Consider the following 13,234-nt stretch of genomic DNA (forward strand, 5'->3'; position numbering starts at 1 on the left):
GGTGTTCAGACGTACACCACAATAGGTGCATTAACTTTAATGGGTTAAACGAAGTTCATCTGTGGACTCTTTTAGGCCTGTTTCTCTTTCCTCCTGAAATTTTTGCCGGACAGAATAGAGTAGTAAGACTGTGCTATTATGTCTGTTGAATATGATGCAAGGGAACGGAAAACAGGTCAAATGGAGTCCAACTATAAATGCTGTGAACTTCGTTTAACCCATTAAATTCAATGTACCTATCACAGTATACATCTGAATATAATTTTGGGGGTATTCAGATGTATACCCCTGATCTTAAGCACTGCAAAAGGGCTAAATGTAATGTGACTGCAGCCTAATAAAGCTATAAATGAGTTTACGGACATCGTAAATGATTCAGGCTTTATTAACTATATAGTCTAGCAACTTGAAGATACATTTGTGGACGTTATATAAATATATATATATATATATATATATATATATATACAGTACAGACCACCTTCTCATTTAAAGAGTTTTCTTTATTTTCACGACTATGAAAATTGTAGATTCACACTGAAGGCATCAAAACTATGAATTAACACATGTGGAATTATATACATAACAAAAAAGTTTAAAACAACAGAAAATATGTCATATTCTAGGGTCTTCAAAGTAGCCACCTTTTGCTTTGATTACTGCTTTGCACACTCTTGGCATTCTCTTGATGAGCTTTAAGAGGTAGTCACCTGAAATGGTTTTCACTTCACAGGTGTGCCCTGTCAGGTTTAATAAGTGGGATTTCTTGCCTTACAAATGGGGTTGGGACCATCAGTTGCGTTGTGGAGAAGTCAGGTGGATACACAGCTGATAGTCCTACTGAATAGACTATTAGATTTTGTATTATGGCAAGAAAAAAGCAGCTAAGTAAAGAAAAATGAGTGGCCATCATTACTTTAAGAAATAAAGGTCAGTCAGTCCGGAAAATTGGGAAAACTTTGAAAGTGTCCCCAAGTGCAGTCACAAAAACCATCAAGCGCTACAAAGAAACTGGCTCACATGAAACCACTGCTAAGGACAAGCAACAAGCAGAAGAGACTTGTTGTGGCTAAAGAACACAAGGAATGGACATTAGACCAGTGGAAATCTGTGCTTTGGTCTGTTGAGTCCAAATTTGAGATCTTTGGTTCCAACCACCGTGTCTTTGTGCGACGCAGAAAAGGTGAACGGATGGACTCTACATGCCTGGTTCCCACCGTGAAGCATGGAGGAGGAGGTGTGATGGTGTTGGGGTGCTTTGCTGGTGACAATGTTGGGGATTTATTCAAAATTGAAGGCATACTGAACCAGCATGGCTACCACAGCATGCAGCGGCATGCTATTCCATCCGGTTTGCGTTTAGTTGGACCATCATTTATTTTTCAACAGGACAATGACCCCAAACACACCTCCAGGCTGTGTAAGGGCTATTTGACCATGAAGGAGAGTGATGGGGTGCTGCGCCAGATGACCTGGCCTCCACAGTCACTGGACCTGAACCCAGAGTGGACCGCAGAGTGAAGGCAATAGGGCCAACAAGTGCTAAGCATCTCTGGGAACTCCTTCAAGAATGTTGGAAGACCATTTCAGGTGACTACCTCTTGAAGCTCATCAAGAGAATGCCAAGAGTGTGCAAAGCAGTAATCAAAGCAAAAGGTGGCTACTTTGAAGAACCTAGAATATGACATATTTTCAGTTGTTTCACACTTTTTTGTTATGTATATAATTCCATATGTGTTAATTCATAGTTTTGATGCCTTCAGTGTGAATCTACAATTTTCATAGTCATGAAAATAAAGAAAACTCTTTGAATGAGAAGGTGTGTCCAAACTTTTGGTCTGTACTGTATATATATTAATCTTCTAATATGATTTTCTTGTTTTTATGCTTTCATAAGGTTGAAGTAAATGGTCCAACAAATCCTTTTAAGAGTGCAGGTGCTAAGACTCCATCAACCCCTGAGAGCCTGGCTTTTTTTCCCTATGTGGGATGCAGACTTGCAAGTGCACTTTCACAGCAGTTCTTACCGCCTGTGGTGCCCTCCATCGCTACACCACGAAAAGCTGTTCACAGACAGGTGCCTAGAAAAGTTTGTGATGTAACAGCACACAGCATGGAGAAGAAAACATCACGTCTCTCTTTAAGGTACAACACTGATTTATTTTTCCTTAGGAATAGCAACCACAGTAAATAGATTAGCACAATACGTGCAAATTGTGAAAATGGCTCCATAAATACATTCCCTGTGATACAGCAGTGGTGTTCTCATTATTTGAGTGTGTCCTTTACTCATAATATGCATTTATCTCACAGTAAGGTAAATGTTCCTTATACACTATGTTCCTGATTTATCAACAGGGGACAAATTGAAGGTTGTCTTTCCATGTGTCTATTTGTGTGAATGTAATGATCCTTGCATCAAATTTATGAAAATAGCACACAGCACTAAATCAGCAGTAATACGTAAGTCAGAACAACTGGAATTTTTTCTTGAAGACGTTTTGCTAGTCAACCGACTGGCTCATGACTCATACTGATGACTCATGCTTCAGTCATGGAGGTAGGATGCTGATTGCATTTGCATGACTGAAGCTATTAGGTGTGGTTAAACTGCCTCAGAAGAAGGGTTATAGCCGAATTGTAAGTGGCAGACATTAGATGCTGCACCCCTCCACCTCTTTTAAAGCTTGGTTTCTCCAACTCAATAGGTTCTCCAACTTAATAGGTTCTTTCACACCCGTTTTGAATCAGTCCTCCTCTGTGTCTAAGATGCAAACCCTACTGTCATCAAACGAGTGTCCTTTGTGCCTAAAGGGTTTTTCCGAGACTTTTTCTACTGATGAGCTAATCCCTGGATAGATCATCAGTGTCTGATCGGTGATGGTCCGACACCGGGAACCCCCACTGATCAGCTGTTTGAAAAGGCACTGGTGCTTGTATTAGCTCCGTGGCCTTCTCGCAAATTTGCCTAGGCAATGTGACATTACATTCAGTGGTCTTCTGGTCTAAGTGCAACTCAGCCCCATTGAAATACCGTAAATGGGGCTGTGCTTGGTGAGCATAGAGAAGGCTGCAGCATTCACAGGGGCACTGGTGTCTTCTTTAACACCTGATCAGCAGGGGTGCTGATCAGATATTGATGACCTGTGTAGAGGATAGGTCATCAAAAATAAAATCTCAGAAAACCTTTTTAAGATATAGGTACAGATATAGGTACACAGCTTAATCTTGACCGCAGGTGTTGGCTCTTCTGTGCTGGGCCATGCACTGGTGTATCTGCTGTTTTGTACAATTCTTGGCACTCCTCACTACATTGGACTGTGTACACAGTATTTCTCTTTTTGTGTTTTGGCGTAAGGTCTTTTGAGTGAACCAGTTGCTGCCTCAGTATGTTGCCAGAACTAAAGCAGACAGGGATGCAATGTTTATTAAAAGTTTTTCAGCTACCCCAGCTATGCTTCGCACCTTCACTGCCAATCTTGACATTCTTTTTTCTCGTACAAGCCATTCTAATTGAGAATGCCAGATGTCTTCAAGAAAATATACAGTTGTTTTAACTCATTACTACTGATCCATGACCTGGATGAATGGGAACCTTCACAGATAGCGCTACATTTAGTCACATTTTAACTTATTTTCACCAGCCATAGCAGGTCAGAAGTGGAATGCAGTTGAGACAATTTTTTGGGACTTTTCCAAATGTCCCAATGAAATATTAGGGCATAAACCAATGTACTCTATAGGATCACCCACAAAACAGCTGGATTTCTGAAACTGACATTAACCTGTCACAGATTATTGATAAATTAGTCTTAAAGGGGTTATCCAGGAATTTGATATTGGTGATCTATCCTCAGGATAGGTTATTATTATCAGATTGGCGGGGTCCGACTTCCAGGACCCTTACTGACCATCTGTTGCGAGAAGCTAAAGTTCTCTGCTAGAGTGCTTATGCCTCTTCTTTAGCACTGCTCCTAGAACTCATGGCCTAGGAACAGCTCAGTCCCATTCACGTTCTTATGGGCTTTATTTTGGTTTGCAGTGTTTATTACCTGCAGGTATGGGGCCCAAGTGGTCTAAGAAGGTCAGAAGTTGGTCTTTACTCCATCTGCTTTTACAAATCCTTTCTACATAGCTCTCAACTGTTTCTCCTTTCTGTGTCCCAGCAATCACCAGGTCAGTACAGAAGGTACTTGACTTTCAATGTCTTTTGTTAACCCTTATTTTAAAAGGGTTATCCCATGTTTAATGTAGAAAACTAAAACCAGAGATTATATTGTACATGACAGTCCCTTCCTAACAAAGCTACCACCAGATATATTTAACCCCTTCCTGACATCTGCCTACATGTCGATATGGATGTTGTGTTTTTAAAAATGGAGCCCACTCAGGAGCTGAACATGTGCCATAGCTGCTGGGTGCCTGCTGTTTTATACAGTCATTGATCAGAGACAACTGAAATCACAGTTTTTTAACCCCTCAGATGCCATGATTAATTGCAACCACAGAATTTATTTGGTGTTTTTACCAGGAGCCCTGTACTTATAGTGTCTGAACAGCTCCCCCATGACAAAATTGCAAGGGCTATTTGATTTATATAGCAACCTGGGGCCTTCTGAAGGCTCTAAAGGCCTACCACAGCAAAGTTCCTATCAAGCCCTGGAATGCACTGATTCTTCCATAGACTGCAAGGATTAACTGATCCTGTTAAAGGCCCCTAGGAGGACTAAAAACAATTGTAAAAACCCCCAAAAAGATATAAAAATTCAAAATCACCCCTTCCATATGTTACAAATAAAAAAATTAAATAGAATAAAATATGATTAGTATCACCTTGTCAAAAAACGCCTGAGCTATTAAATATATACAAGTATGTATCCCCCATAAGGTGAACAAATAAAAAATCTAAATGGACATTTCAACATTTTGTTCACTTCGTCACCCCCAAAAATTTAATAAAAAGTTTTCAAAATTTGTACTCATCCAAAAAATTTATGGGGGAAAAATATGATGGGGGAAAGATGCAAAGAAAAAAATATTTTTATTATTATTATTATTTTATTTTTTAAGTATTAACACACACACAAATGATATCGTTTTAATCATACTGACCCATAAAAATGAAATCCAAATAACAATAGTGGAATTTTTTTTTTTTTCCAATTCCACCCCCATTTAGAATTTTTATTCCAGCTTTCCACCTCATTATGTGCAGTATTAAATAGTGATGGACGAACATTGGCCGGGACAATTCGTGAACGCAATCAAATGTTCGTGAACCGCAAGTTCGCGGCGGGCCACATTCACATTAATGGTAGGCGAACCTAGGTATAGTCATTGGATATCAATTTTACTGCAGGCCAGTAAAACTAGATGTCAAATACATATGTTTAAAAGAACAAAAAATATAAAATTGGATTAAAAACATGGCTAATGAAATCCCCCCTCTTGAAAAACCCAAATAATAATAGTTTAAATTCAATAACACTTGGTTGTCCTCAACAGGTGTTGAATTCCTCCAAGGTCCCAAACATTAGGCATTCACCGGACAGAAAATAACAATTGATAATGTGGCTGGAGGTACATTAGGCGGTCACCGTATAACAATTTTACTGCTGGCCAGTTAGATTACAGGCCCCAAAATTATGCATTCAATGTACATAAATGATCAAGTGATTATGTAGCTGGAGGTATATTAGACAGTCAATAGATATCAATTTTACTGCAGGCCAAGGCCAGTGGACTACAGGCCCCAAAAATTATTAAATCCCCATACAGAAAAGCACAATTGATAATGTGTCTGGAGGTAAATTAGGCGGTCACCGTATAACAATTTTACTGTTGGCCAGTTAGATTACAGGCCCCCAAAATTATGCATTCACCGTACATAAAAGATCAAGTGATTATGTGGCCGGTGGTATATTAGACAGTCAATGGATATCAATTTTACTGCAGGCCAGTGGACTACAGGCCCCAAAAATTATTCATTCACAGTACAGAAAACACAATTGATAATGTGGCTGGAGGTAAATTAGGCGGTCACCGTATAACAATTTTACTGTTGGCCAGTTAGATTACAGGCCCCAAACATTATGCATTCACCGTACATAAATGATCAAGTGATAATGTGGCTAGAGGTATATTAGACGGCCATTCGATATCAATTTTACTGCTGGCCAGTGTAGTACAGGCCCCAAACATTAGGTATTCACCGGACAGAAAAGAACAAGTAATTATGTGGCTGAAGGTACAGTATATTAGATGGTCATCAGATATAAATTTTACTGCAGGCCAGTACAAATAGATGTCAAATACATATGTTTAAAAGAACAAAAAATATAAAATTGAATGACTAACGAAATTCCCCCTCTTGAAAAAAAAAAAAAAAAGATAATAGTTGAAATTCGATAACACCTGGTCGTCACAGGTGTTGAATTTCTCCGAGATCCATGCCTCATTCATATTTAGAAAAGTGAGGTAGTCCACAATATCGTGAGCTAGGCGAGTGCGCTTATCGGTTACAATCCCCCCTGCTGTGCTGAACGTCCTTTCGGACAGGACAATTGATGAGGGGCAAGCCAAGAGTTCCATATCAAATTGGGCCAGCTCTGGCCACAGGTGAAGCCTGCACATCCAATAGTCCAGGGGTTCCTCGCTTCTCAGAGTGTCCACATCGGCCGTTAACCCGATGTAGTCGGACACCTGTTGGTCTAGGCGTTTCCTGAGGCTAGATCTGGAGGGCAGCTGTCGATTGGTTGGCTGTAAGAATAATCTGATATCTAAAATGACCAACAGATCTTCAAACCGCCCTCTGCTTGCATGCGCTGTAGGATTGGTACTCGCAACTGTTTCTCTGTGAGTGGAAATTCCTCTGCCAGCCCGCAACAGCAGAATGCAGCATCTCTCGCAGCAAGGCCTGGGAATGCTGCATTCTTCCAGCCCTCTGTGAATCTGGTAACATGTCTGCCATTTTGTGTTTGTACCGGGGGTCTAAGTACGTTGCCACCCAGTACTGGTCCTTGTCCTTTATGCTTTTTATACGGGGGTCCCTCTTTGAACACTGGAGCATGAAGGCCCTCATTAGCACTAAATTGGAAGCGGTGGAGCAGCCTGGCTCCTGCTCATTGCCCAGTAGAATATCATCCTCGGTCTCCTCCCCCCATCCATGGACAACACCAGGGATCCCAGTAACGTTTAAAGCCATCTCTTCTTGCTCCTCCTCATCCTCATCCCCCCAGGCACCATCCTCTGACTCCTCTTCAGGCTCCTGCTGACTTGGCATGCTCCAGAAAGAAGGCGTAAGTTACGATGTCATTGATGGCGCCCTGGCTGTGACTAACCAGTTTGGTGATCTCATCAAATGGCTCCAGAAGTCTGCATGCGTCACGCATGAGCAGCCACTGGCGCAGTGAAAAGAAACCAAGCTTCTCAGAACCTGTCCTGCCGCAGAGTTCGTACAGGTAGTCGTTAATGGCACGTTTCTGCTGGAGCAGCCTATCAAGCATATACAAGGTGGAGTTCCAGCGCGTAGGGAAGTCACAAATCAGACGTCTGACTGGCAAGTGGTGTCGCCGCTAAACGTTAGCAAGGCGAGCCATGGCCGTGTAAGATTATCTAAAATGGCCAGAGATTTTTCTGGCCTGCCGCAAGACGTCCTGGACCCCGAGGTATTTGGCAACGAATAGCTGCACGACTAAGTTTAGGATGTGTGTCATGTAATTTTACCAACTGTCCAATTGAGCGGGGTTGGCCGCTGATCGGCCTGTGACCGCAGAGTTGAAAGGAGTGCAGGACCGGTGTGGCTCTTGGCTACCAGGCACAACAACTGCAGCATGGCAACGTCTCACCTGGCATGTCAAATAAGTTCTGGGAAGCTGGGGGGGGGGGTGCAGCAGATAAGGCGCTATCAGTGGAAAAGGAGGAGTCAGCCGAGGATGAAGTAGGAGGAGGAGAAGAGGCAGGCCTGCATGCAATCCGTGGCAGTAACACCAAATCCACACGGGTGCCACAGTTTCATGCTTGACAGCCGTCAGAAGGTTCATTCAGTGGGCAGTAAAATTTATGTACCCTCCCTACCCGTGTTTGCTAGGCCACATGTCTGTGGTCAGATGTATTTTGGCACCGACATTGTGTACCAGAGATACATTCACTTGACGCTGAACATGGCCATATAGCTCTGGGATTCCCTTCTGGGAGAAATATTTCCTTCCTGGGACCTTCTATTGTGATGTGCCAATGGCCACAAATTTTCTAAAGGCCTCTGAGTCCACCAGTTTATATGGCAGTAGTTGGGCTAGCAGTTCCGACAAGCCGGCGGTCAGCCGTTGGGCAAGAGGGTTATCCGGCATCATCAACTTTTTACGTTCGAATATTTGGGCCACGGAAGCCTGCCTTTTTCCAGATGAAAGCGATGATGGCACGGTGGAAGGTGGAGTGGAGGACAAATTGGAGGAGAGAGGAGAAGGAGAAGAGGCAGGACGTGGAGCGTCGGGAGTGTGGCTTTGTGGGTTATGACGGTGTTGCTCCCACTGGGCTCGGTGATGGGAGGCCAGGTGCCTTCTTAAGGCGATCGTCCCTAGGTGAGTGTTGGGCTTGCCGCGACTTATACGTTGACAGCACAGGCTGCAGATGGAAACACTATTGTCAGCAGCTTGCTCCAGATACATTTGCAGTCTGCTTTTTGCCTCCTGTGCACTGCGAGTTCTGTCTGCTTCTCCTCTTTCTCCTCCCTATCTGCTGCTCCATCTCTCCCTCTGAACTCCCCTCAACTTCCTCTCTTGTGGCCACCATTGTGACGTCCATTGACACGTCATCACCGTCACCTTCACCACCACTGAAATTACTCCCTCAGAGTAAGTAGCACCAGCGGGAACCATCCTCCTTGGGCTGATCTGGGCACTGTCATCAGACCGCTGGGTGGCGGCCGTTGCTACCTCCTCTTCCTCATCCAATGCCAAGAATGGCTGCACATTGTTAAGCGCTGGGAATGTATGGGAAAATAATTTCTCTGACTCGAGTGGAGGGGCTATGGTGGTGGTGGTGTCTTTGGGGGTGCACACAGCAGAGAGTGAGGAGGGTGCTGATACAGACGATGAGGAGGGTGCAGAAGCAGAAGGCTGAGTGAGCCACTCAACCAACTCTGCTGCGTCCTTTGACGTAATCGCACGCACCTTCTCCAACTTCCCTCTTGGGCTCCGGCCTGGTGCATCTACCCGACCCCTACCACCCCTGTGGAATGGCCTGCCTATTCCTCTGCCTGTCATTTTCAAAATGACCCTGTGATAAAGTCCCTATAGAAGAGCAGTATTTGTGGAAGCAGGTATATAGAACCACTTAATGATTATTTGCTGGAAGCAGGTTTATCAAACCCCTTAATCATTTTTTGGGGGGCAACAGGTATATCGCACCAGTTGCAATTAGTTGTTTCAATAGAGCCACACACAACTGCTGCACAATACAAATGCCTAACCTGCCTAAATATAAAATTAAAACTGTGCCAGAACAGCTATTTTTTGTTACCTTGCCTCATAAAAAGTGTAATATAGAGCAACCAAAAATCATATGTAGCCTAAAATAGTACCAACAAAACTGCCACCTTATCCCATAGTTTCCAAAATGGGGTCAGTTTTTTGGAGTTTCTAATCTAGGGGTGCATCAGGGCGTCTTTAAATGTGATATGGCAACTTAAAGTTATCCCAGTGAGATCTGCCTTCCAAAAACCATATGGCTTTCCTTTACTTCTGCTCTGTGCCGTGTGCCCATACAGCAGTTTACGACCACATATGGGGTTTTTCTGTAAACTTCAGAATCAGGGTAATAAATATTGAATTTGTTTGGCTGTTAACCCTTGCTTTGTTGCTGGAAAAAAATGGATTAAAATGGAAAATCTGCCAAAAAAGTGAAATTCAGAAATATCATCTACATATTCCTTTAATTCTTGTGAAACACTTAATTCGTTAACAAAGTTTGTAAAATCAGTTTTGAATACCTTGAGGGGTGTTGTTTCTAAAATGTGGCCATTTTTGGGTGGTTTCTTTTATGTAAGCCTCACAAAGTGACTTCAGACCTGAACTGGTCCTTAAAAAGTGGGTTTTGGAAATTTTCAGAAAAATTTCAACATTTGCTTCTAAGCCTTCTAACGTCCCAAAAATAAGAAAATTGAATTTATAAAATGATCCAAAGTAGACATATGGGAAATGTAAAGTAATAACTATTTAGGAGCTATCACTATCTGTTTTAAAAGCAGAGAAATCGAAAATGTGAAAATTGCTAATTTTAAAAATTTGGGGTAAATTTGGTTTTTTTTTTATAAATAAAAATGAAATATTTTGACTCAAATTTACCACTGTCATTAAGTACAATATGTGAATGAGAAAACAATTTCAGAATGGCCTGGATAATTAAAAGCGTTTTAAAGTAATCACCACATGAAGTGACACAACAGATTTGCAAAAAATGGCCTGGTCCTTAAGGTGAAAAATGGCAGGGTCCTGAAGGGGTCAATGAAGTTCATTTTGAACAATAAAGGAGTTCTGTATTTGGAAAGTCACAAAATAAGGCTGTTGAGACTTTTTGGGGTTACTTGCATCAAAAATTTGCATTGGAAAGTGGGAATGGTTAGCTGTGTTAACGAGTTTCACTCCAGATTTATTACTGGCACTTTTTTGAAAGAGTCACAAAAATGTCCCACAGTCACTCCAGTAGTGAAAACTAGCATTTGTATAGAAAAGTGTTAGGTTTAAAGATGCACCAAAGTTATCAAATAATGTACAACATTTGATAAATTTGATGCAAAGTACTCCAATGCAGATTCAAGCAAAACTGACTTCAAATATTTCCCTTCTGATAAGTTCTCCCCTAAATGTTTAATAAGTTCATAATGGACACATAAAAAATTCAGTCAGGCAAAAAATGAATGTATGTATGGAATCCTAGGAGATTTCAGCGGAATGAAGAGGGAAGGATTAAAGTTATGGGTCAGTTCTAATATCTTCTTTATGGTTAGACTATTGAAGAAATAATCGACAGAGGCAAACTGCGGGAACGGGAACATGCAGTTAATAAATCATGAGATGAAAAAGGAAATACATGTACAATGAAAACATATTGAAATATGAAAATGCATAGGGTGACGTCAGAAAATCAGCAACTGATTCTTCTGTATGTATGTGTGGACGCACCCTTAGAGTTAGAAAAAGATGTTAAAAGGGTTATGCCATGGTTAATGTAATAAATGAAAGCAGATATAGTAAAGTATGTGACAGCCTCTAACAAAGATAGAACTAGCCCTGTACCTCACATGGTACCAGAGATCTCCCCAATCATTGTTGCAATTGCTCTGGAGGAGGTGAACAGAGAAATAAGGAAAGTAACAAACAGCAGGTGTGCTATACAGATACGCTTTGTGGAATAACACAGTGGCTGTACTACATTTCTATTAATGTAATGCACTTACATAACTATTCAGATCTGAGTGCTGATTTGAAAAATGTAGCACTTTTTTGTGGGACAGCTCCTTTAATAAATATATTTTATTTTTTATCTCTATCTCTACAGCCAAGAGGTGGATAATCTGAGGTTATTGGTGAATTGTCCATATTTCCAATCAGTCATGTCAGTGTCCCTATTCCCATTGCAGATCACAATGTCATATTCATGTGATGCCCTTTTTGACCAATAGCGTACAAAGATGGGACACATCTTAGAGATCCCAAGGGACCCTAAATTAGTTACTGTATGGGGCCTAGTTTCTAATAGCAGTCCTTCCAATCACATAAACATCTTGTACATAGAGAGAGCTTCTGGGCCACAATAGGTCTCTTGGTGACAAATTCCAGTTTTACCCCATAACTGGGGCTACTGAAATATATACAGTAACTAGCTGAAGGACCCGGCTACGCACGGGTATATTTAATCTATCTCATTTAATGTTTATGTGCGTCATTAATAGATATCAAGAGTATACACTATTTACAGTGACCTTCACAGCTTCCCATTCCTTAACACTGATATACCCCCACCCCCACCACAAGGCCCCGTCTCCTTAAAATGGGACCTCCACAGCAGCTCACCCCCTTAACTTTGACCTTCACAGCAGCCTTCCCTTAAACAGTGAGTTCCACAGCACCCCGCCCCCTTTACAGTGACCTTTACAGCACCCTCCCCTTATCACTGACCATAGGTTACAATCCCCTTAACTGACCTCCACTTTTCCGGCCCCCTTAATAGAGACCTCTACAGTGACTGCCACAGTACCTCGCTCCCTTAACAGTGACCTCCACTGTACAACGCTCCCTTAACAGTGACCTTACAGTACCCTGCTGCCTTAACAGTGACCTCACAGTACCCCGCTGCCCCTTTAATAGTGGCCTTCACAGTCCTCTCCTCCCTTAACAGTGACCTCCACAGCGGCCTTCCCCCTTAACAGTAATATCCACAGCGCCCTCCCCTTTAACAGTGATGTCCACAGCAGCCGCCCCCTTCATTAGTGACCTCTACAGTACCCCATCTCGTTAAAATTGATTTCCAGAATAACCTGCCCCTTAACAGTGACCTCCACAGTACTCCGTTCCCTTAAAATGTGACTTCACAACACCCCACCCCTTAACAGTGACCTCTACAGCACCCACCCCTTAACACTGACCTCCATAGCAGACTATCCCCTTAACTGTAACTTCTACCATTCCCTGCCCCCTTAACAGAGACCTCCCCTTTAACAGTGACCTGCACAGTATCTCGCCCCATTAACAGTGACCTCCACAGTGGCCACCCCCTTATTATAGACCTCCACAGTACCCCATCTCGTTAACAGTCATTTCCACATCACCCCGCCTCCGTGGCCTCTACAGCAATTAGTGGCCTCTACAGCAATATGCCGCTTAACACTGACCTCCATAACGGACCATCCCCTTAACTATGACCTCTACAGCAGCTGCTCCTAGGGTGGCCAGAGGTCTGGTTTTCGGCCGGACAGTCCGACTTTCAGACTCAGTGTCCTCCGTTCTGCGCAGGGCCTGGAAGGACAAAAGAATGTATTTTTAAACAGCTCCCTCTCAGACAGCAGCACTGTCTGAGCTTGAACTGCAGGGAGCAAGTCACCTTTCCTCCCACCCCTGCAGCTGACAGAAGTTGATTTTTACCTTTATTTTTTCAATCCTTGTCGGCTGTGGGGTGGGGGCAGGCGTGGCCTAACTGGATCAGGGGCGTGGTTTAGATGGACCTGGGGCCTGGGTCA

The 13,234-nt window shown here is 42.6% G+C and overlaps 1 protein-coding gene across 3 annotated transcripts in view; it reads left to right on the forward strand.

Annotated features, from left to right (window-relative positions):
* TMEM232 (transmembrane protein 232) overlaps positions 1–13,234 on the forward strand; it is a 210,074-nt gene that overhangs the window by 111,634 nt on the left and 85,206 nt on the right. For all 3 annotated transcript variants that reach the window (XM_044291232.1, XM_044291238.1, XM_044291243.1), the window contains one exon: positions 1,898–2,145. In XM_044291232.1, the coding sequence (XP_044147167.1) occupies positions 1,898–2,145 (248 nt within the window). The remainder of the gene's footprint in view (positions 1–1,897; positions 2,146–13,234) is intronic.

Source organism: Bufo gargarizans, chromosome 1 (assembly GCF_014858855.1).
Source record: "Bufo gargarizans isolate SCDJY-AF-19 chromosome 1, ASM1485885v1, whole genome shotgun sequence".
Taxonomy (NCBI): Eukaryota; Metazoa; Chordata; class Amphibia; order Anura; family Bufonidae; genus Bufo; species Bufo gargarizans.